Source organism: Lacerta agilis, chromosome 1 (genome assembly GCF_009819535.1).
Source record: "Lacerta agilis isolate rLacAgi1 chromosome 1, rLacAgi1.pri, whole genome shotgun sequence".
NCBI classification, from domain to species: Eukaryota; Metazoa; Chordata; class Lepidosauria; order Squamata; family Lacertidae; genus Lacerta; species Lacerta agilis.
In genome coordinates this window covers 20,673,904-20,700,141 of record NC_046312.1, presented here as the reverse complement: position 1 = coordinate 20,700,141, position 26,238 = coordinate 20,673,904, and the positions used below count along the sequence as shown (strand labels likewise).

At 41.8% G+C, this 26,238-nt stretch overlaps 1 protein-coding gene across 1 annotated transcript in view; it reads right to left on the bottom strand.

Annotated features, from left to right (window-relative positions):
* The window catches only part of ITPK1 (inositol-tetrakisphosphate 1-kinase), a 112,628-nt gene that overhangs the window by 70,544 nt on the left and 15,846 nt on the right, over positions 1–26,238 (bottom strand). The window contains exon 2 of the mRNA XM_033140757.1: positions 11,725–11,749. Coding sequence (XP_032996648.1) covers positions 11,725–11,749 — 25 coding nt within the window. The remainder of the gene's footprint in view (positions 1–11,724; positions 11,750–26,238) is intronic.

Below are 26,238 nucleotides of genomic sequence, written 5' to 3'. Positions count from 1 at the left end.
TTATTATTATTATTATTTATTTATACCCCACCCATCGGGCTGGGTCTCCCCAGTCACTCTGAGCGGCTTCCAACAGAATATTAAAATACAATAGTCTATTAAACATTAAAAGCTTCCCTAAACAGGGCTGCCTTCAGATGTCTTCTAAAAGTCTGGTAGTTGTTTTTCTCTTTTGACATCTGGTGGGAGGGCATTTCACAGGACGGGTGCCACTACCGAGAAGGCCCTCTGCCTGGTTCCCTGTAACTTGGCTTCTCGCAGCGAGGGAACCGCCAGAAGGCCCTCGGCACTGGACCTCAGTGTCCGGGCAGAACGACAACAGTGAAGGCAGACAAAGGAAGTCTGAAGTACATGGCCAAGCCTGAAGTACATGGCTGTTGGAGTAACCTGCTCCAACAGGTCATGAAGGTCGTGAGGATTTGGAGGAATTGTAGAAGGTTCAGGGCTGAAGAAGCGATAGGCAGCTAGAGAAGCAAAGGCGGCCGAAGCAGCAGAAGCAGAAGGTGGCCGAAAATAAAAGAGACTGCAGTCAAATCTTGAAGTGCACTCACTGGTAGCAAGCGAGCTCTCCGCCGCCTCAAACAGAGGCAGGGGCTATTTATTAGGTATTCATACAACGTCATCAGCATAACACCAACCAATAACAACTCAGCATAATAAGCCCTTCCGGGTGGGAAACAGCCTCAAGAACCGTTAACCTAGAGGCTTCCTGGTGCGCATTTGCTGGAGCGGAGGGATCCCGACTCCAGCTCTGTGTTCCTGGCTGGATCTTCTTTTTTTGCTTTATTGGAGGAGAGAGGAGGAGAAACAGTCTCCTCAAAGGAGGTAATTGTGCATCCTTTCCTTAAAGGGGACCCAAATATTAAACAACTCACCAAGTGGCAAACATCCCCTTTCTGAGCAAGGTGCTTGAGAGGGTTGTGGCGGCACAGATTCAGGTATGTCTGGATCCATTTCAGTCCAGCTTCAGGCTCAGTTATGGCACTGAAACTGCCTTGGTCAGCCTGACTGATTTGTTGAGAGAGATATGGAAGGAACGCAACCCTGCTTTTTCTCCTTGACTTTTCAGCGGCTTTCAATGCACTTGACCACAACATCTTTCTGGAGTGGCTAAGGGAGGTGTGGGTTCAAGACACTGTACTTCAGTGGTTCCACTACACCCCAGTGACTCCCAAAGTCTCATCTGTGGGAGGTAGGGGGGTGGCCTGTTTTGGAAGGAGCTGCACTCCCCTGGAATGAGCAAGTCTGTAGCTCATCGTCACAGGGTGCCCAGGTGGCCTCTAAACCAAGGAGCACCTATTTCCAGCTTCAAGCCAGCTTCAGGTTATTATAAACAATAAGCATCTACAAAGGAGATACACACACACACACACACACACACACACACAGTTTCCCTAGCTTTGGCTCTTCTGGCATTTTCAAGGGATGAGAGACAGCACTCAGCATGAGACTGCAATCAATTATAGCAGAATGCACAAATACTGAACAGGAAAGATGGTGGCGCTACTTCTGCTCATCATCATGAGGTAACAGGAAAATTTGTTACCATGGTTTCCACCCATAATTTTTTTTTGGGGGGGGATGACCCCTAACTATCACGACACAAAATGAGAGAGAACCTTCCCAGTGGCTGCACCCAGATTATGGAAAACCTTGCCACATGAAATGCAGCTGGCACCCTCTCTCAGTGTCCTTTGCCAGCAATTTAATAGCTTTGTATTCCAACAGGCTTCTATTTTATAAGACTTTAATAATTTTCTACTTGTTGCCCTCTGTCTTTTGTAATATTCTATGTTGTTTTTAATTTCGATATGCTGTAAGCTGCCCCAATGATACATATACACTAGAATGGGAGGGATGGATATATATATATATATATATATAGACACACACACACACACACAATTTTTAAAAAACATAGCAACGGCTGCCAAAATACAGGCTCCTTTAAAATGATCTAACATTCTATCCAAAAAATAATAATAACCCAGGGCAATCATAACAAAGCTAATCTCTATCTGAAAATGGTAGCCAGAGCCCCCAAATGGCTTCCACAGGTGGACAATCAGGATTAAGATCAAGAAAGCAAAGGGTATTGTTTACAATAAATCTATTATAATAAATCTACCGCTGGATTATTATTTTTTATTAGATCCTCTTTGGAAAACATTGTTGTGCTGGAGCAAAGAGAAGAACTAGATCAGCATGCCCTTGGAGACTTTTTATTAATCGTAAACAAAAGTCTTTGGGAACAATCCAACAAAGCTAAGCATGTTCAATAGGCGAGATTAAATGAACTGCTTAAAACTTGCAATCCATAGGTTTCCAACAAAAGAAAGTGTTTCATTTTGGCTGAATTATGTTTTTGTTCATCTATGCTAAGCTGTGCATATACAAACGAACTAATGGTTAGGAGAAAAGGGGGAAAGTCCTGTTATGCATGTGGAACTTCAACTCATGCAACACTAGGAGCAGCCTACTGGACTCGATATTAGGGAAATCATGGCTTGAAACAGGTTTTTCTAACCTACTTGTTCACATGTCTGATGATCTGCCCTTCATTTGACCAAATGTTTTGCCTTAGTAATATTAGTAAGGCTCATCTAAAAACAAAACAAAACATACAAACACCGATTTACAAATGAGCCCTCACACACACACACTCATCAACCCACCCCATGGGTTCCTATAAGAGCTGGCTTGTTGAACAATCTGCTTTGGCTCAATCTCTGCCTAGTATGTCATGCTGGATTTAGTTAAAACCCTGATGATCAAAGCAAGGCCTCCTTGAGGTTGTATACAGCTCTGGCTACTATTGCCCAGTGTTTACACATTGCGACGAAAAGCTTGAAAAATTGTGTTGAAGAGACAGGGAAAATAATAAGCAGACTATAAGAAGTTATGTTTCAATGACATTTGAGGAATACCAAATGCACAACTTTTAAACCCAAGTCAAGCAATTTTTTTTTTTTTACTTTTACTTCAAGTGAATTTTTACTTCTGTTACCTAACTGGAGAAGTTTCTTTATAAGTTTCAGGCTTTCATCATCCACCCTTGTTCTTGCCATGTTGTCCATCATTGCAGCATACCCAGTTGCTATGTCACCAATTGTAAATGCATACACACAAGGCCGCACATAACCTTGAGAAATCGAATAAGGAAAGGCGCCAAAACCTCAATCCACCAGGAGTCAAGGGAAATTAACATTTACAACCTACTATGTTCAATATTGGTTTTAATCAAAATGAAAAGCTTTAGCATAACCCCTCATAAACAGCACTTGACTTTATAGCCTTCCTCTTTGCAGAGATCACGAATGAGAACCAATGCAGAAGACACTGAGATCAGAAGTGTTCATGTGGCTATCAATCTTATGTAATTTTTACAGAAAGGTAAAGGGACCCATGACCGTTACGTCCAGTCATAGACGACGCTGGGGTTGCGGCGCTCGTCTCGCTTTACTGGCTGAGGGAGCCGGCGTACAGCTTCCAGGTCACGTGGCCAGTATGACTAAGCCGCTTCTGGCGAACCAGAGCAGCGCACGGAAGCGCCGTTTACCTTCCCGCCAGAGCAGTACCTATTTATCTACTTGCACTTTGATGTGCTTTCAAACTGCTAGGTTGGCAGGAGCTGGGACTGAGCAACAGGAGCTCACCACATCACCGGGATTCGAACCGCCGACCTTCTGATCAGCAAGCCCTAGGCTCTGCGACTTAACACACAGCGCCACCAGCGTCCTTTTACAGTACTGTTCTTTAAATGGAGCACACCGAGGGTGCACTTCTTGCTTAATTGACTCAAATTCTTAACAGTTTTTTAAAAACTTCTTATGCACCAGCATTGTCCGGAAGACTAGCAGCAACTTCTCATCTTCGATAAACCTGGCATGGGTGATGTTGTCTGAGGGTGCTTAAATTCTTTCTTTATGGGTACTCTGCCAATTAACACCATTCCTTCTGCACAACCCAAAGTTTTAGCAAGGAAGCAGGGCAGGCTACAGTTAGAGAGGAAGTGGTGCAAAACTCAGTGTGAAGCTGACCGAACAGCCATTAAAAAGAACAGCCGAAACTATCAAATAGTGATTCTTGCAGCATAAAAGGTCCACATTGCTGTCTCCACTGTGTCCTCAAGAAGCCACCCAGCAGAGCTCTTTTGGGTGGTGGGAAACCTGGTACTACCTGCCTTGCTTTGTGGGGCACTGTAAGTTTGCTAGGCACTTTGAGGACAAAACTGTCATACTGATCTTGGTGCTGCTACCAATACAGCCTCTGGGGAGATGTCTAGCACACTGTCTTATCCAAATCCATCCATGTTGGTGGCCATCATTACATCTTGCAGGGTCTGTCTTAACTCTTCCAACATTCAGTTTCATTAGATTTGGGTTCTAGTAGCGTGATGGCCCTTCTCCTTGCAAGGCGACACCTACTGGGTACATTAAGAGTTTTCTATAAAATGATTTTATAGCAGCAAACTATTTTGCATGCTTTTAAACCACAAGGCTCCATGCTTCTGTCAACAAGACTTAAAAGCTTTCCTTTATTTGCACAACCAGTCAACGTTCCTCTTTTTGGTTTTCCTTATAATATGATCCTATACCCTATCAGCTCCCCTCAATGATGTCTTTTCTATCCATTCTTCAGTGGATTCTTTCAAAGCCACTATAAATAACTAGCTTCTGTCTGGCATTAGTGTGTTGGTCAATGAGAGGGGAAAGAATTGGGAGTCTCTGCTAACAACTGAAATAATGACTCTTTGGCATACTGGAAGAATGGCCTGAGAATTTCCGGTATGGGGTGAATGAATCCGTTGTGTTTGAACTGAAAGTTATCCAGCTCCGTGATAACTTCCACCTTGGGGATGAGGAAAATAAGGAGAGCAGGAGCTGGTTGCACAAGTAGTACCACTAAGTTCTAACCTGTTTGGAACCATTCAATTTGCAGCACATACATGCAAACTAATGGATTGTATGAAAAAATATTGATAGTATAACTGTCCAGCATCGCCCCTTGGATCAGTCAGTCACCAAGGTGATTTCTCATTTTACAACCACAATGGCATTGGCCCTTTATTATTTCTTCATCTATTTGCTACTGAGAACTTTTAGGGTGGGTCAACCATGGGAGAAAGAGGCATCTATCTGTTCCTTAAAAAGCAAAACCATTGACAGCATTCCTGTTTTCAAGCATGAGGTCTTTTGGGTCTATCTGCATGCTCCCCTTAGCTACTGCAGACCAGATGTTTTGGTGCTGTTTAAAGCAAGGGGCAGATCGCACTTTGGAATTTCTAAGAACTTGTATGAAGAAAAGAACGGTGTGCATCATTTTCATTTTTCACTCTCCATGCCTTGTGGCTGTAGCAACATCTGAAAAATTCAAGGACCATTTTACCATCTTCTGCTTGTACAGAGACTATGGGAGAGAAGGAGCTGTAAGTATTCTGTGTTTAAAAAAATAAAATTCTGCTCCCAGGCAACTCATTCTGCACCAAGGAAAATGAGACTCTGCAACCCGTATACATGAGTAGATTTTGCACACTTCATCCCAAAATGTTTGCTCTTTTGCTTAATTTTTATTATGCAATTTAATTTCTAACCACGGTAAATTTTGTATTGCTACCACTCTGTTTCTTAGATTGAAGATGATAACAAACACATTTTCCAGTATATCCACACAATCCTAAAATGCTATTTTAAGAAACTTTAAAACAAAGCTGAGAATCCAGACTAAGGCACCACCACATTCTATACTCCTAAAGAACCACAACATACAAAGCTCCTGGGATAGCCCTTTTAAAATCACACACACAAACACACACACAATAATTTGCCACATATCCCTAGAGCAACTGTTTTCAAATTCTGATAAATAAGCAAATTAGGAGTTATTGGCTGCATTTTATTTGTTGCTTTCTGCCATTTTATGGCATGCTTGCATTTTTTTTAATCTTCTTGTTAACTGCCACTACAGCATTCATGCTGAAGGTTGTGGGATATAACACATCCCTGTGGGCTTTTGTCTTTGGGAAGATGGATGCGAGGTGGCACAAGAGAGTGAAAAATGGTTGCAGCGACCTTACGCAAAGTTGAGAAGCCTATTCATTTGTTAAAGCCAAGCTTTCTGGGGCACGTATACCATCTACAGGTGTAGACTGTGTCCAATTGAGGCACAGCCACCAAGGGCAGAACAGGGTCAGGCCAGGGAGTCAGGAATGGAATCCCCGCACAAAATGGTTGCCACCTAGATACCCCCAATATGTTTGACAATGGCATGAAAAAGAGAGTTAACATCATCAACCCCCTCCTGTGAGGATTCTGCCATTGAGACAGCTGTCTAGAGAGAAGGACTCTGGCAGGAGCTTATCTGTTCTCCTGACCTGGATGTGTTCACCAGCTCCAGTGTGGTGTAGTGGTTAAGAGCCAGTGTGGTGTAGTGGTTAAGAGTGGTAGACTCGTAATCTGGTGAACCGGGTTCGTGTCTCCGCTCCTCCACATGCAGCTGCTGGGTGACCTTGGGCTAGTCACACTTCTCTGAAGTCTCTCAGCCCCACTCACCTCACAGAGTGTTTGTTGTGGGGGAGGAAGGGAAAGGAGAATGTGAGCCGCTTTGAGACTCCTTCGGGTAGTGAAAAGCGGGATATCAAATCCAAACTCTTCTTCTTCCACTCTCGGATCTGATGGCGGGTTGTTTCTGGGGAAGGACTGCTCTCTATTCAAGAACAACCCACCAAGAATGACCACTGACAATGGTTGTAACTTTAAAATGTGCGTCTGAGATTGCTTTCTCCTCCTCCCTCCCAGTCTTTTTTCCTTGTATGCCCTGCAGGGACTGTCTTAGAATGGAGTTTTGTAAGTCAGTCTAAGAGCCTTTTTGGCTAAAGGGCAGAATATAAATGCTGTTAACTTCATCTTCATCTTCATCATTATTATTAGGCACTGAAGCCAGAGTTGAACTATCCTAGAAAAAAGTGCCTTTTTCTCTTAAGCTACTGGCACGCAGGCAAAGAAAAGTAAACACCATTCCCTTGATCCTAGGGAGACAGTTCACCAACATCCTTCAAACTGCTTGGCTTGGAGGGCTTCCAGGCGAGTCTCTATGTATACGTTATTAGATATGTATTTTATAAGCTCCTTTTCCTTGGATATATTCTGCTGTTCTTTGCTTATTCTACTAATGTTTCACACAAAAGTAAAGCCCTCAACATTTCACAAAAATAACCGTTGCCTGGCAACAATTAGTGCAAACTGTTTTCATCGGTATTTTGACTTTGGCTAAAGATAAACTCACTTCTTCGAAGCTTTCTGATGAATCCAGATGTTTTAAAAGGATGAAGATTTTCACTGTGTTCTTAAAAAAAAAAAAAAACCCAGCAACAGTAAACTGGGTGGCAGCACTGTTTTTAAAAGCATGTCCATAAATCGCCTTGGGACATATTTGTGGAAGGCGATTCAGATATCAGTTCAATGATGGTGATGGATGTGCACAGGGTCATGTGTGGGGGGAAGGTTGAGGGGGAAGAGGAAAAAAACAATCCTCTATGGAGCATCATTCTAATCTTTTTAATTTTAAATTTGTAACAAGTTTATAAACTGGTCATCACCCCTATGGATAGCACAGCGCTATGAAATGGGCATGACTAAACTAGTTATACCATTTCTAAACAGTTAAAGAAATAGAAGCAGCCACTTGGACGGCATAACCAATGCTTAAAAATGTCCAGGCAAACACACACAAATAGAAGTTTCAATCTGGCTCTGAAAGGATTGTAGCGTCAGTGCAAATCATGCATCTACGAGGAGGGTGTTCCACAATCTGGGTGCCACCACTGCTTCTCTGTAGTATATGGGTGGTATGATGCCAGTACAAGCAGATCACACCCTCAATGTTTTGTTTTGTTTTAAACAGGGAGTTTTTATAAGTAAACCTGCATATCAGCAGGACTGCAGAATAGAGGACTGCAGACATACAGAACTGTAAAGGTAAAGGTAAAGGGACCCCTGACCATTAGGTCCAGTCGCGGATGACTCTGGGGTTGCGGCGCTCATCTCGCTTTACTGGCCGAGGGAGCCGGCATACAGCTTCCAGGTCATGTGGCCAGCATGACTAAGCTGCTTCTGGTGAACCAGAGCAGTGCACGGAAACGCCGTTTACCTTCCTGCCGGAGTGGTACCTATTAATCTACTTGCACTTTGACGTGCTTTCGAACTGCTAGGTGGGCAGGAACTGTAGTTGTTGTCAAAAGCAGCAGCAGCAGCAGCCGCCACCGCCGGCTTCTCCTAAGCATAGATCAGGAGGATATAATACTGGAACAAATGCAAGCCTACTGCTTAACACAAATGCACCCCCTATCACTTCACTAAGACTGGGATATCGTAATCTAGAGCCAGGGTACGTGACAGGGTACATGAACCACAGTTAAAGAGTTGACCAATTTCAGAAGTAACTGGTGTGAAAATACCCAATTAAATCCTTTCGGTGCGCTGTACAGCACCTTCCGCATTTCCACCCACAGCATGCCAAACAGTTCTACAGTAGAATGACATCTTCCAATTGTGACCAGCAATTTTGTGTCACAAGCTTAGTAGAGATTTATGAAGCGGTGCCATATCAAGAGAACAATATTTGCACAAGCCAAGCTGAACTATAACCTATTTTGCATTTAAAGTTAATAGAAAGTTTTCATTTGCCAATGCTGCACACAATGGCGGGGTGGAGGGGACTGTTCACAAAGAAGATATCCAATGAAGTTGAATGTTGGAAGACTCAGGAGAGACAAAAGAAAGCAATTAAGCACTTCTTCATACAGCGCATAGTTAACCTCTGGAATTCGCTTCCACAAGTAGTCATGGCTTCCAACTTGGATGGTTTTAAAAGAAGTTGAGACCAATTTAATGGAGGAAATGGCTATCAATGGCTACTAGCCACAATGTCTGAGTTTTGTGTCCACTGTTGGAAGCCTTGTGCCTTTGAATACCAGTAACAACTGGGGAGAGCATTCTGGCACTCAGGTTTGGAATCCCATTGGCAACCAGGTGGCCATGGAGAGAACAGGATGTTGGACTTAGATGGACTTCTGGCCTGATCCAAGCAGGACTGTTTTTAATGATGGAAGGACGTACATTAGAGAGTTGACACATTGGGGAGGACACTATTAGATCAAGCTAGAATTGGAACACAGTTTAAAAGGGCAAATCTGCTAATTTAGCAGGGCAGGAATCCCAAATTAAGACTACAACTGTGGCCAAAAAAAAAGTTGTTCAAATTCATCACCAAAAGCAAGACTATTTTTATGTGCAAGAGCTGTCTTAACAGCACCTGCTTGATAAGAATCTCCCTCTTTGGAATGGCCAGTTAATATTTCTTTATTAGCAGAGAAGGCTATTTAGACTGATCCTCTGCACTTTTTCATGCCTCTGTGATGTTTTTAGTTTGCCTGAGTTATATATGAATTTTGTAAGCTGCCTTGAGGAGAAGCCATAGCTCAGTGGTAGAACACATGCTTTACGTAAGCCTTCCCCAAACTGGTGCCCTCTGGATATTGTTGGAATAAAACTCCCATATTCCCAGCTGTTGGCCATATGGGTGAGGGCTGGTGGGAGCTGCAGTTGGACATTATCTAGAGGGCATCAGCTTGGAAAAGGGCTGCTTTACATGCAAAAGGTCCCCTTTTCAAGCCCTGCCATCTCTACTAGGACTGGAAAACACCCATCTGAAATTAAACAGTGAACCTGCCAATCTGTGTTCAGAGCATTTTGGGTTTAGATAGACAAATACTCTGACTCCTATATGTTCCGATGGTTCATATTTCTGATGGAAGCACAGCATGTTAAGTAAAAACAGACAAATCTTTAAGAATAGTATCTATTAATACATTCCTGTTACAACTTCAAGCTGAGTTGCAAGTTTCAATTTGAATCCATCCTATTTTGATTTCTCAGCATTTTCAGCAAGCTCTTCAAAATGTATTCTTGGTATGTGCATTTACACAGAAACGCCAATCCAAACTGAAAGGTGGAAAAAGCACTTGCCACTTCTGCTCCTAGATTTGAGATTTCATAAATTCATGTTCGAGGGGAACAGTGATCTGCAGTGATAAGGCACCAGCACCGCCTCTCTGAACACATAAAATTGTTCTGCCATGAAATGTTGCAACAGGTTACGAGCAATTTGACAAAAGCAATTCATTTATCCTTATGCAATAATAATCTGAGGATTTGCTATCCATTTTGGGAAAAGAGGACAATCAAGCTCCAGTATGACACACCTGAGCCTAACCCTGAGATGTCTTTTGAGTGAATGAGCACCAAGAAGCTGGCAAGGTGCATAGGCCCCTGTTTGCAGAGTGGGAAGGATGTTCTTCCATGAAAACATACTATAAGTTAAGATTATCATAAAACTAGCCCCTCTGAATTGAAAGCGAGAAAAAGCTTTAGCCATTTCTTCTGGTTATTTTCTGCAAGTAGCATTCTCCAGTTCCACAAACAACTGTAACCATCTCCTCCCTATGCTTTTGTAACTATTACACTAATTCTGAAGTACAAAATTTTGTTCTTGAATAATAATCTTCAAACAGGATTCACTAGCGATAATGGAAGTTGTTGGTTTTTTTTTTTTTTTTTTTACTATGAGGCACTGAAAAAAATATACTCCATCCCTTTACAGCAAAACCTTTGCTTTGCACTAATGTCGCTGGAACGCAGAAGAAAAAAAGAAAAAGAACCGACACCAGTCATTGTACACCATCTCCAGCCAATCAATATTAGTCATGGATCTGGATTCTTCATTCAGTGAGACACTGCTGCCCTATTTTTGAGCTCCAAGAATTAGATGGATGACTGGAGCCAAGGATTACAATTTTTAATTAAAGCAAACTTCAGCGGGTGACTCCTACTGAGTCAGGGCAACGGGTTATAAAGCACTGTAGACCTTCTGACATTAGCCAAGACCAGATGCTTGAAGCCATTTATAACAGCGTATTATTGAGTATTTCATTTTCTGTTCTTTCCACTGGCACATTTTGTGCATTCATTCATAATAGGGTTCCCCCCCCCTTCCCTTAAGTCTTTGGGTGATCTCCAACATCAATCATACTCAGAGTAGACTCATGGAAGTCAATGGACCTCAACAACTTAAATCCACTGATTTCTATGCCTTTGTTCAGAGTATGGCTAACAATGAATATCACCCTTTGGATATAGATAAGGCACTGCCAACAACAGATGGCTTTTCCTGCGACGTTTTGCCTAATCTCTCCTCTTCTCCCCATCACACGTAGTAATAAGACACACAAACCATTGTGTGTTTCATCACCACATTACAAGGGAAAGGCAGGATGGGGGGGGGATAACCATAGTACCTGGATTACAGGGGGGGCAGAGGGAAGCTGCCCCCTTAGACCCTCTTTTTAAAATGCTACTGGAGGGCATGATTTGGCTACAAATAGGTGGAGCCAGAAGGAGGTACTGAGAATTGTACTAGGAGCTCCCTACGTTTGTTCTCATAATTTGAGTGCCAAAAGCGATGCAGTGTGCTCTGGAAACCATGTGGTGGTGTTGCTTTTTGCAATGCCTGCTTCCACCCCATAATCGCAATACTATGATTTAATGAAACCTATCTGTAATCCAGCACTAGAAGTACAAGCCCGCCACCGCAAAGCAAGGAAAACTTGAAAGGCAGTGATGCCAAATATAGATAAAGAGATTTAGAAAGAAAACCCCTTGTACTCACCTGTATGACTTCTATCCCTCTTTTCCTGAAAAAGAAAAGATAGAAAAATACAGTTATTTATTAGGAGATTAAATCAGCTATTGCCTTAGTTTCTTTTTTAAGAAACAGCAAATTCCCTGCTGGGGGGAACTGAACTGTCTACAACCTGACATTACATACAGATGCAGGAGAAAAATCTCATTCTAAACTTTCTAGACATGAATGGCAGAATTTTAGGAGCATGGCCAACCCAGTGAATGGAACTTTTGCAGACTTGAATGTTTCTACTCCAAGTTCAAAAGAAGGAGGACCTCCTATGGTCATTGAAAGGTCTGCTGCAATCCCCAAGGAAATTCATATCCCCACCCCCCACCCCCCATCAGACTGCCCTTTAGTAAAGCTCCAAATATTTATTATTATTATTTTAGTATACATACAGATGTTTTTATGGCTGTCATTTTAAAAAACCATTTTATTCTAGATTATTTTATTGTTGTTGATTGTTTTTGCTGCTATTTTAAATATTGGAATCTTAACATTGGCTTCTTAGCATGACAACTAATCATTAAAATACAGACTAGAAATCTATAAAATAATAACTGCAAATCTCAATACTGAAAGACAGTGAGAGGTATTCTGCTAGGTTGTATCAAACACACAGGAATTAATGAGCAGGGTTAGGTCCATTCATTTCAAGGGTTCCACTCTGACTAAAACATAGCTAAATATCACCCGGTATTTGCTATCAAACCAATCAATCAGTATAAACATACAACCGTGGTTTACATTATCTCTATATTATCTGAAGCATGTCAGGCTATTAGATGTTTATAATAAGCAAGCTGGCAACAAGATGAGGATAGAAATCACCAACCATGAAGTCATTTTTGAAGAGTGACACATGTCCCTAACCACCCCATCACATATTTTTATTATGCTTTCAAATGGAGCAAATAGCAACAAACTGATGGCATATATATTTAATGTGTTTCTGAAAGTTCTTTATAGTGCCAATTAATAAAATGTATTCACTGATTTACTAGTGCATATTCCAGTGCAAAATTTAAAAAAATCAAAGTTCAAATGAAAAAGGCAGGTGCATTCTTGACTGCTTACGTCCACTAATTTCTTAGAATCATAGAATCATACAATTGGAAGAGACCACAAGGGCCATCCAGTCCAACCCCCTGCCAAGCAGGAAACACCATCAAAGCATTCCTGACAGATGGCTGTCAAGCCTCCGCTTAAAGACCTCCAAAGAAGGAGACTCCACCACACTCCTTGGCAGCAAATTCCACTGTTGAACAGCTCTTACACCAAACAGTAAGAAAATGTGGTCATTGTGAAGGTCAACTATTTTGATTTAGTTTCTAAATTATTCACGGCTGCTTAATAACTCTGATGTAGCCTTCTTCTAATTGAAATGCACAAGTTTCACCTTTGAAAACCAAAGGAGGCAAAAAACAAACAAACCACTAATCGGCTTTCTTTGTTAAAAGAAAAATCTGCTGTTGAATTAATTTTAGCAGGGATGGGAACTCCAGCTGTTCTTGGGTCCCAACTCTCACCAATTCCAGTCTGCAGGCGCAACAGTCAGGGGAAGTGGGAGTTGGAATCCAATATCTGGAAGGCTACAGGTTCCCCACCCCTAATTTACAGCTCTAGGGCAGTCATATATCTGCCTTGTCTTTCAGTCATGATTTCCCTCCATCCAGTGTTAGAAATTAGCCAGGCGCCAGTGCGTTTTGCTACTGGCGTGGGTCCAACTGCGACCACGTGGAGATCTCTGGATGCTAGGTTGGTGACTGACATCTCCATCTGGCTGGCCCTTCCAGTTATCTTAAGATAGTAAATAGAAGAGCTTATTAATTGCATTTAAATCCCACCTTTTCCTCCAATGAGTACCTGGTTTACCCCCCCCCCCCCAGCTAATTCCTACAACAACCCTGTGAGGTGGGTTAAGAGGCCCAAGATCACCCAGTGAGCTTCATGACTGGTTGGGAATTTTAACCCTGATCTCCCAGGTCCTAGCCCAACACTGACTAAATATGGGGAAAGCTAAATGTCACTTAGAGGAGGATCTGAAATATTTTGCTTGAAGCTTGAATTTGTTTTATTCTGGATTGTTTTATTTGATGTGTTGCAAACCGCTCTGAGCTTTTTTCTTTAAAATATAAAGCGCTATAGAAATTCATCATCATCATCATCATCTTCTCCACTGGGCGGGGAATGGCACCTGGACATACCATAATCTAGGTTTAAGGTGCCATTTGTCGATTAGTTTATATATCTGAGTTTCTAACCCTGTCTCCTTCCCCTTCATGACTCAAGAGGGAATATGAAAGCTTTGACTCCACATTCTCAGAAAGCAGAACCGTGCATAATGTTAACATACCCTGCCATCGCACTGGATGCAGAAGCGACTGGGGAAGAGCAAATGTCAACAGGAGAATCATATTTTCCTCAAAAAAATGTGTAACACACAGAACAAACATGGTTCCGTACGCTGCATGTTATGGCTACAAAATGACTTAAGCAGAAAACGACAGTAGTTGCGGTTGTCGTATGACTACCAGATATGCTGTCATGGGGGTTGGAAAGGAATTCAAGATATTTCAAGCCTAAAGGCAGATTCTCATTTTACTAGTTTGTTCTTGTATATGCCTATCCTGAATACTAAACACATGCACACCTCATCAAGCATGAAGGGCACACGTGTGTAAGCAGGAAACTGCCTCCTTCATTTTTTTTGGAAATTCACTTTTATTTATATGATGAGCTGTTCAGAGACTGACATGCAAACCAAACAGGGGCTGTAAGTGGCTGGGGGAAGGTCAGGGGGTGTCTTTTAAGTGCAATGAAACAGAAATGAGGCAAAGATGAAGAGGAGGGGCAGGGGAGAGAAAAATAATGCCTCTAGAAAGATATTGGGAGGGAATGTAGCAGATAAATTAAACGAGACAGGGACAAATAAAGCAAGAGAGAACTTGGAAGAACTCTGGGAATGGATTTGGGAGAGCTGCCCCAATAGGTGCAAGGAAAGCATGGGTGGCCATGGGGACAAATGCTCCCCACCCCACCCCAGATGAACCATAACCCCCAGATTCCCACCTTTCATTTTATATAAAAAAGTTACGTTTCTAGCATTTGTAGAACCTGAAGTATAAGTCAAAATGTGCAGACATTTTTTTATTTTTTTGTGAGTAACTAGCTCGCTCCCCCCAACACTGTTTTACTTCACATCCCCCCCCCACACACACACACCGGGGGGAAATGCCTCTGGACACGCATGAAGAAAAAAGCACATGAGAAGAAAACCAGGGTGGTGTGACAAGTAGGAAAATGGTTCTCTTTTGAGGAGGATGCTCTATAATTTGTGAGGCAGCGAGGACGAAAAGTTGAGGGAGCAAAGGAAGGAAGGAAGGAAGGAAGGAAGGAAGGAAGGAAGGAGGAGGAGAGTTTGGATTTGATATCCCGCTTTATCACTACCCGAAGGAGTCTCAAAGCGGCTAACATTCTCCTTTCCCTTCCTCCCCCACAACAAACACTCTGTGAGGTGAGTGGGGCTGAGAGGCTTCAGAGAAGTGTGACTAGCCCAAGGTCACCCAGCAGCTGCATGTGGAGGAGCGGAGACGCGAACCCGGTTCACCAGATTACAAGTCTACCGCTCTTAACCACTACACCATGCTGGAAGGAAGGAAGGAAGGAAGGAAGGAAGGAAGGAAGGGAACTAGGAACGGACCTTGCTTTCTTATGAGGGGACTGTGTCACAGGTGTGTCAAAATATATAGAGAGAGAAATGGAATTATGGGGAGGGGAAATTTCAGATCACTGTGTCAGAAGCCATAAATCGGTGGTAGAAAACATCCCTTGCATGCGGCGTCAGTTTTCATCCCTGGCTAAAGAATTAGGCGTGGGGGAAAGGAACTTTTTCTCAAGCTTCCGAAAGCTGCTGCCAGCCAGTGTCGATAAATACTGGTCCAGATGGCCCAGTTGTCTTGTGCAGTGCAATGGTATTTTCCTAGAATTTTTTATTTATTTATTAGCAAGCACTACACATTTAAATCAATAGAGTTTCTTTAGAACACATTAGATACGTTCAAAAACACCGAGCAGTGCTTTTAAGCGATACGTGCACATAAAAAGCAACTAGGCCCCAGGCGTTCTCCTAGGCACCTCCCTCAGAAGATATTGATAAGATGGTTTGACCCTGACTGGGTCAGAATTTCCTAAGCCACAATAGAGCACCAGGCCTCTCACGTACAGAGGCATTATAATCCTTTTCCTCTTGAACTTATGTTACTTGCAGTCTTCCTGTTTTGGATTAGATTAGAGGGCTTTGACAGTATAGAGTCAGCAGCACAAGGGCTGCCCCGCTGAAACTCTTACGTAAGCTACAAGGCCTTGTTTTTTTTTTTTATAAAAAAACCCTCTGAAAACCTTGCCACATTCTGTTTTAAAAGGCTTCTGACATGCGTGGGGTGCGGTGGGGTGGGGTCAACTATAATCAAGGCGACAGGTTCGTAAAGCAGACCTGTACAGTAATGCTCATACCGGGAAGAGCTGAGTCACGATTCTTGACACTGGGGATTAACTTTGTAAGACTCCTGGGCCACTGCCCCAGCTGGCTAGGAATCAGCTGTTGAGAAAGCACTTATCACCCTTCCTTACATACCAGAGATTGTTCCCTGAAAATGAAACCCCACAATAACTTGTTATAGGTGAATCACACAGATGGAGAAAGAAATAATCTCCGAATGACTGTCCATGTTTTTCAGCGCTGGAATTCTTGGGACACAGAACTGGAGCAATAAACCGTCCATGCGCAACCTCATTTTTGCCATGATAGTCATCGGCAGACAGGAAGATAACAGCATTGCTGTCTCCAGATATACAGCCAATGTGCTCTTGAAGGTATTGAATATACAACTGCAATGGCATCGGTGGACATACCCAATATTCTTACATGCTGATGGATCAACAAAGACATAGTTTACTTCCAAAAACAAAACAAAAAGCGTATTATTGAAATGCAACAAACAGTCGGAACAATAGGCCTGGGGTGACATTAAGTGGCGTGTTATCTTCTGCTCCTGCCTTCCACAGTCCCTTGCATGCCCTCAAAATCTGCTCTGGGTGGTTGGGGGAACTTCTGGAGCAGAGGGGAGGAAAGAAAAGTCCCAGACCCAGTTCATGAGTGGAAGTCTGCTTGAACATCAATGGATATTGCTAAAAATATATTTGCCCAATACTTGACTGGATATTTTATTAGTTTCACATTCAACTGTCAGTTGAAGGGCTTGCTTAAAACAGATAAAGATGTATGTAATATAACCGACATGTTAATGCAATACATCAACAGTTCCTTTATAACTTGCATTTTTTTCTTTCCTGGGTGACAATAAGAACAGGAAACATAAGCTGAAGCAACAGCTTCATTTTTAATCTGGATGTGCTGGCACTAAGACTTTAAAAACTATACTATTTTAATGTTAGTTAGAGAATTAAATTAAAACTAGGTCCCATGTTGCAGATTGCAGTCAAAAGGAAGATCCCGGGTCAGATTTGCGCCATGCAACTGAATGAATTTCCTTGGTGGGAAATTAAACGAGCTTCTTTATATACCCTTTGACACTTTCCGGAACTGCTGATGTGTGCCTGCGTGGGTCTCTAGAGGCTCAGCCCAGACACACTTACCTAGCAAGAAGTCTTAACAAAATGAATTTGTCTGCAAGAAAGTTTCAAATAATAATAGCAATTCCCCAAGCATCTATGTACTGCAAATATTACTCAATAAACAGTGTTAAGGGCTGGTTCTTGACATCCATGCAATGTTGTTTTTTTACTTCCACCTAATATGACCTTCCATCCCAGAGGACTGTAGGTACAACTGTCTGAACGGAACCAAATATAGTAAACACAGTATGTAGAAAATCCTACTGTGCCTTAGGGCTTATCCATGTGTGTATTTTCTTAAAGGTCTGACCCTGTTCCTGTCCCCCAACCCACAAAATGTTCTGTCCAACAGCCTGTGATTATTTAGTGGAGTTTAGGTGTCTATATAAAAAGAGCAGATTGAAGGCTCCAAGTTGTGCCTCTTGCCATCTGCCAGCTTTTGTCTTCTTTCTCTTATTGCAGCAGGATCACTACGCTAAAGAATCATAGGATTATAGAGTTGGAAGGGACCACAAGAGTCATCTAAAAGAGACAAACTCAATCTTCATCAATTTGGGCAGGACTAAGGAGCTACAGTAGTCTTGTGTGAGGAGCTACACAGTGGGTGCTGAAGAAGCTGAGCTCCTTTTGGAAGGGCATCAATTAGGGATTGCCCAAACTACCAAAATGGATGTAGCCAAGGGGGTCTACACCTTCTCAATCCAGCACTGAGTCTTTTCCTTCGTGTTTTGGCTTCATACTCAGAATGTGCAAATTTAAATTCACAAATCAACCCTGCTGATCCTGTGATATAGGATTAGCCTCCATAGGCTGATGATGGGAGTTGTAGTCCCAAAACATCTGGAGGGCCGAGTTTGCCCATGCCTGATATAGTTCAACCCTCAGCAATGCAGGAATCTCAACTAAAGCATCCATGACGGATGACCATCCAAACCTCTGCTTAAAAACCTCCAATGAAGAAGACACATCCCATGTGGAGACCCAGCCAGATGGTCAGGGTACAAATAAATAATAATAATAATAATAATAATAATAATTATTATTATTATTATTATTATTATTATTATTTCATATTTTATTTTTCCATTCACAGTGGTACCTTGGGTTACATAAGCTTCAGGTTACATACATTTCAGGTTACATACTCCACTAACCCAGAAATAATGCTTCAGGTTAAGAACTTTGCTTCAGGATAAGAACAGAAATCATGCTCTGGTGGCGCAGCGGCAGCAGAAGGTCCCATTAGCTAAAGTGGTGCTTCAGGTTAAGAACAGTTTCAGGTTAAGAACGGACCTCCGGAATGAATTAAGTACGTAACCAGAGGTAACACTGTATATCCCACTTTCCCTCTAAGGAGCTCAAGGTGGCATGCATAGTTCTGCTCCTCCCCACTTAATCCCCACAACAACCCTTTGAGGTAGGTTAGGCTGAAAGAGAGTGACAGGTCCAAGGTCACTCAGTGAATTTCATGGCTGCGTAGAGGTTTGAACCCTGGTCTCCCAGGTCTTAATCCAGCACACTAACAACTGTATCACAACTCAGTATAATAAGCTAAATTTCCATGAAGTCTGCTACTATATAGTACACATATGTTTGAAAGGGGAAGACCAAAGAAATGCTGATCTGCCATTAGCTCAGCAAAGTATGGGGTCCAGGCCGTTTTAAGGAACAAAACAAAAAATGACATGTTTGCAAACCACAAGCGCCTTTAAGACTCATGAGCACTCACCTAAAACAAAAACGAAAGTGAATTGTGCTATCCTAAGCTAAAAGAAGTCAAAACAAACCCTAAAGCTGGTGAACCAAAATCTAATTCTAAAAACAACAATACATGTTAAATTGAACAAGAACAAGCTATTAACTTGATCGTGTTTGATTAAACAGAACCTTGTCTCCAGTGGCTCATAATCTTTGTCATTCGTCAGCACAAAAACTTGTGGGATTTCATAGAATTGTAGAGTTGGAAGAGATCCTGGGGGTCATCTAGGCCATTTGCATCAAGATAACCTCTGTTTCATATACAATATATGAGGCTGAGGGGTGGAAGTAGAAGCCAGGTGTGTGTGTGTGTGTGCTTGTAATGCAAAACCAAGCATAAAGCAAAATCATCACAGAAAACAGGTATGAAACATCGAAGCAGAGATTAAAAGCAGGGAGGGCAGAGACATCAGTAGTACATTCCAGACTAACTGTAATCCTAGGTATCTTTTTTTTTAGGCAAAGAGAGAGAGAGAGAGAGAGAGAGAGAGAGAGAGAGAGAGAGAGAGAGCGCTATATATTGGTTCTCTAATCAGTCTGTGGCTAACCTTCCCATAGAGTCCCAAGGGAAAACAAAAAGGTGGATGATTCACTGTGAACTACAAACACCAAATGCTCATGCTCCAACAGGTCAAACAACTCTCGTTCCAAACATTAGAACTGAAAGAGCTTGGAAGGGCCACCATGGACACAGCTGCAGTGGAGACAGAGTGTCCTCAGTTGAAATTTTCCATTATTACAAGGAGAGGCATTGGCAAACCAATTTAATATGAATCACGGTGCCCTATAAAGACAGCCAAAGAAGCGCAGATTGTCCAAAACAAGGCCTTAAACTGCTTGCAGCATTCCACTGTACAAATCGTAAAACATCTTTGCTGCCCCAAGGAAAGTATCAGAAACGTGGATTCGGAACTTCCTGCGATCCAAACGTCATTTTGTTGAGCATTTGGTACATCGAGCTGCCAAATCAAAGCCAAAAAATAAAAATAAAAATTACAGAGCACTTAATGGTGCTTAGAGCCTAGGACAGGGGTAAGCGATGTGGTGCTATCCCAAAATGGGTGGGTGGCATTTTAGATACTTCCTTTCTTCAGAAAATAATTAACTGAGATACTTGTTGGATCAGTTCAACCCAGAGAGGTTTTGCTATATTAAATACTACTTTATCCGGTGTTCAAGACAAAACAGAATGTGTTAAACTTCCATTTGTTCTGGGATTGTTATTATTTTTAAAAAGGGAACAGCAGATATTTCAAAAGAGGATTAAGGTTAGCGTTACAATAACAAGCCTCAGGCTCATGCCCCCTTGCAGCTTTATCTGACACCGCCACACGGAGTGTGGAAACTTTTGCTTTCATTTTAGGTCGGTCACAGCTTAGTGTGTCTAAAGATGTAAAATTTCCTGAAATTCTATAGCTATGGGAAAAGATGGGGTTTTTCCATTGAGAGGTTTGGAAAAAACCAGAAATTTGAGGAGAAATTGAAAAATGTGCCATACTTCAACGGGGGAAGTCCCCTTAATAAGATTTGGAATTAGATTATAATCAATAGTTGGTGTGTTCCTGTTTGTAAGGTATGTATTTGTTTTCTTTTATTTAGTTGATGTTGTTTGTAATATTTGTTTTTTCTTTGTGATTGTTATTATTTGTTGTTGTTTTTTGCTTGGTTGTTCTTGTTTGTTTTCTGGATGTGGAAAACCAATAAATTTTTGTTTAAAAAAAATGAAAAATGTGCCATACTTCAAAGAAAACAAAAAACCCTCACCCTTTACAGATCGAATCACTGTTACTTTAATAATCATGCATGGTACAAATTAAAATTTCCATGGCACCTTCGTTATACATACACCTTTAGGCGCCAGGCGAAAACATTCCTCTTTAACCAGGCCTTTGGTTGATTTTATTTACAAATAGATACAAGCTACTGAACACCAAGGGACCTGTAGCCTCTGGTTTTGCCAATTTATAAGGATCAATTAAAAAAACAGAAGAAGCCACTAAGCCACTAACATTAAAGAAAAATGTTATGTATTCTGAAAATTATTATGCCTCGTTTCCAGCGTAACACTAAGGCAGCATACCATCAGCACAAGGATGTCCACTTATGTGACAGGACTTCTGCTCTCTCCCCCCACCCCCATTTCCCACCTCCCCGGCCTTCCAATTCTAGCTGTGTCATCCAAACCCAAACAGCATTAACCTTATGGTTTGTTGAAGCAAGTCATCTTCAATTCAGAGTTTATGAAGCTGGTTTGTTTCAACAAACCAAATGGACATAGGCAAGGGGGGGCAGGGAGGGGCAGCTGTGTCCCCCCCAATCAATAATGATCAATAAAAATGAAACGACAGGAACATTGTTCCATAGGTGGTGGCTGTGCCCTGAAATGAAGAAATTTTGGACCATGATCCATGAAGAAATACAATTTTTTTTAAAAAATATCACACAATAAAAAAGCAGAGGCTTTTTTAGGAATAGTAAATGGGGATATACCAAAAGAGAAAGTAGACATCTTCTTATATGCGACAGCGGCAGCAAGAATTTTAATAGCCCAACATTGGAAAGGTAATCACGTTCCAGCCAAGAAAGAATGGCAGAGCAAGTTGGCTGAATATCTAGAGTTGGCAAAGCTGACCAATCTGATAAGACAAAAAAATAAAAAAAGAGATTCGAAATCAATGGAAATGTTTCAATGAATACTTAAGTAAACAAGGATCAAATGAGAGGTTTTGGTTATGTTTGGAGTAAAATACTTAAAAGTTGAATTATGGTAATATTAGAATAACGCATGGTGTTAATGGAAAGAATGGCGGAAAATACTTAATTAGAAACAGTTAGTGATATGCAGTGGTGGAAGTCAATCAATGTAATTTTTAAGAATTAATCTTTTTTTATTCTTCTATCTTACTTTTTTTCTTTTTTTCTTTTTCTTTTATGTATGTTTGTATGCTTATGTAAATTAAATGCAATAAAAGTTAATAAAAAATTTAAAAAATAAAAATACATAGCAAACTGAGATTCTGCCCCCCCATAAAAGGCCTGCCCCCCCAAAAAAAATCCTGGCTACGCCCATGACTAACCATAGTTAAAATTAACTTCAATTCAGGATTAAAACGACGAGCTATGTTTTAGAGAAAACAGAAGCAGCAATTTCCATTCTCCTCATAGCCACACCAGAGAAAGAGAAGGACGGGGAGCGCACAAGGCCAACGTTCGTTCTCGTTATGTCAAAATGCAGCCTTTGGCTTATGGGAAAAGGATACACTTATAGCAAATTGTGACCAAATTAGTCACAAGACCATAGTTGTGAGCTGGCCAGAAATGTGACATATATCCGAAACTGATGATCTGGGGGCTGAGGGACAGGGTGGAGGAGATCGTAGAAGGCCATATTTGAACATGTCTCAGTATCTTGATGGTTGCGAAGTTTCAACATGCCAATTGCAAGCTGAAGAATCCCTCAATGCTTCTGGTAAAAGAAATCTCCCACAGACTCTTAAGTAATTCTATGAATTTAACAGAATTAGTCATAAGCTCACAGCTGTGAGCTGTCCAGTTCAAGGATAGCTCCTATTTTCAAACTTGACAAAAGTGCATGAGATGTGGTATGTATGAAAAGTTGATGAGAGGAGCAGGGTTGGGTTTTGGAAAGCCATATTTGAACCTTGATGGTTGCAAAGTTTCAACGTGTAAATTACAAGCTACAGAATCTTTCAATGCTTTTGTGGGGGGGGGGGACTCCCGAAAAGTCTTATGTAATTCTATGAACTTCTTCCTGTTACTGAATTATTCAGAATAATCTTGTTTATGCTTTTGAAAGAGTGCCTTGCAGCAAATAATTCAGCACTGGGCCAGAACAATTCTTGTGGAATTCTGTCGGGACCTGTTCCACGGTTGATCAAGAGATATCTCTGTGTGTAGACAAACTGTCCCTTTTGGCACAAATGTTGTTTAAAACATAAACATTAATGAGAGTTAGTGAGCCAGTTGAGGTTTCGAATATGGCAGGTGTAGGACTATAGGTCTCTAAAACAGCTTATTTATCCAAGACCATCTTGTCCCTGGACTCCTTACTAGATCTGTTAACAACCCCAATCAAGTATTATAAATATCTTAAGTTTGAGAGGGTTAAGAATCTGATAGGGAATTAAGTACGCATTCAACTTGGGCTAACTTTAAATCTCACCACAGCCACTATCTTGAAACTCAGCACTATTAAAGGTATTTTCTTCCACTACCACACAGCAATTTCCGACTTTGGCATTTACAGCTAGCGAGATAAAGTCAAGGGGGGGGGGGGGGATTGCAGTTCTGTGCCACCAAAAAATGGCTTCAGGTCACTATTAAAAGCATTGAAGAAGCCGGGGGGGGGGGAGAGAGAGAGAGAGAGAGAGAGAGAGAGAAATCAGTTTTTGCACCTACTCAATACAACACATAGCTAGCATGCTCATTAATTTCCAGCTCTAGAACAAAACCTTTAATGCAGTTGCTGCTGTGGTGAAAGCTACCTGTTTTGATCACTTCTTACTGACTTAACACACTTGTGACCAGGATGGGGGGCAGTGTTTCCCCCACTACCACCATCAATTTCTGCATTCCTGGCTCACCACTGTATCTGGAGAAACTGTTGTTACTACTCACATTTCTTTTTAGTAGCCAAAAGCCTCTTAGGCCCTCAGCTGTTAGTGAAGATGCAAAGTTCATTGTTGTTTTATGACCCCAGAAGGTCATTAACTTGTGGTGACTAAATCTTCAGCAAGAGTCTAACAGTCACGGTCAAAATCGACCTCACACACCATCTGGAGACGTGTGCAACTGCAGACACGCTTAAGAGCCACAAGGTGTCTGAACACCTTAAATTTCCCAGAGGTATCTGGTAACCCATTTATACCAAGGTGAACAGAAGGTAGCTCCCCTGTGCAAGAGCAAATGCGAATGAAATGAATGATTAGCCGTCAAAAGGTGCAGTTGGAGGCCTCGATAATCTAGCCTATTGGCACTGGGGCCCATGAAAATGGAAGATTCAAAAGCACCCAAAAGATAAAGTTCTAGTGGTCAATAGTCCTAAACTCACTCCATCTGAAGAATGTTAGCTGGCACAAAACCAATAAAAAGTTATTGCAGCACAAACCCTTATCTTATCCATTTTCATTTCACCTGAATGTTGGAGAGGGATTGACTAAACTTCCTTTCATTTAAGACACTGTCGTTCAAAAGTCTCATTATTGAACCTTATCAGAACAATCAGCCAGAGACATTCCGGTATAGTGACGCTTTGCTTCTAGATAAAGGGAAGACGGGCAGCGATTTACAGTGCTGTGGCAACTATATGAAAAAGTTATTGATGTGGCCAGTAAATGAAAAACTTAGTCATAGTTACTCTATGACTAACAGGAACCTCCTGGAAGATTGCAGTGGAGGGGGGGAAAGCTCTGCCTCAGAAACACAAGTTTAGAAAAGTAGAATGTCAGCCTTGAATCATATGGTCCTTCCCCTCTCAAGTGTGAATTCGCCCCAACAGCTTTTATCAACAGGTTTTTTGCTTTTAACTAGGATTGAAGCTGGTTTCAAGTCTTTGGTTGAAATTAAGGTTAGGAGAGGAGGAGGAGGAGGAGGAGGAGGAGGAGGAGGAGGAGGAGCACAAAATGCTGAGAACCTAAGGACATCAATTACAAAATTGGAGTCCTTGGAGAATACAGGAAATAAAGTAGAAAGGTTGCAAGGAATCAGGCCAGGACAGCAATAAACAATGGTTTTCTCTATTTTTGTTGTTGAAAGTATAAAACAAATTCCAGTTACAACGATTGTTAACTCCAGGACAAGGCCCTGTTTCGTTTATTCTTCTTCAGCTATCGTTTCTTAGTTTTATGGTCAAAGTGTACCGAGTGACACCTGCAGATCCTAAGGACATCTGCAGATGTATTCTTAATTGCCTGCACAAGCCTGATGGACCAGGAAAGTTTTCAGCAGGCATTTAAAAGTTGAAACAGAAGATGCCTGCTGAATCTCTGTTGACGGAGTATTCCACAGTACTGGGCTGATGACACTAAAGACTCAGTTTCTTTTTGTCAAATAAGGAACATCAACTCAGGAAACTGCCACAATGTTCCTGCAGATAATATCAGTGATCGAGGTGGAAGATAAGGTTTCAAGTAGTGCCTTAGGCATAAGGGACACATATCTATACCAGGAATTGTTGTTTGCTTCCTCCATGTGCTGGTGGGAAGAAGTAAAACAGGCCAAAAGGACACAATCATGGTATACCATTAACTATGGTTTACTGTCATGTGTGAATGAGGACAATGTCCTCATTTTGAACTTGGATGCCCATAAACCCTCATCAGCTGGGACACAAACTGGGTGAAGCTCACAGGGTTCTGGTGGGAATAAAATGTCGCTCTGAGCTCGAAAGAGGGGAAGATGGCATGGAAAGACAGGGGAGTGGGGAGACTCTATGCCCTAGTACTTAAGCCAAATGCCACCACTGCTTCCTCTACCTACCGGCAATTTCACCATCAGCCTTGGCTCTGTTGTTCCATCTTCAGCACCAATGTGACTAACGCACATCTGGTATATATGGGCTACCAGATATTTTGCAGAGGGCTAGAATACATTTGGGTGATCGCCGAAGAATTGATGCTTTTGAATTATGGTGCTGGAGGAGACTCTTGAGAGTCCCATGGACTGCAAAAAGATCAAACTTATCCATCCTTAAAGAAATCAGCCCTGAGTGCTCACTGGAAGGACAGATCCTGAAGTTGAGGCCCCAGTACTTTGGCCATCTCATGAGAAGAGAAGACTCCTTGGAAAAGACCCTGATGTTGGGAAAGATGGAGGGCACAAGGAGAAGGGGACGACAGAGGATGAGATGGTTGGACAGTGTTCTCGAAGCGACTAGCATGAGTTTGGCCAAACTGTGGGAGGCAGTGAAAGATAGGCGTGCCTGGCATGCTCTGGTCCACGGAGTCACGAAGAGTCAGACACGACTGAACGACTGAACAACATTAACAGAATACATTTTATGATCTAAAATGGCTTCCTTAATCAAGATCTGTATTCTTTCTACCCTATCTAGTAACTTGAATAAAATTATTGTTATTGTTG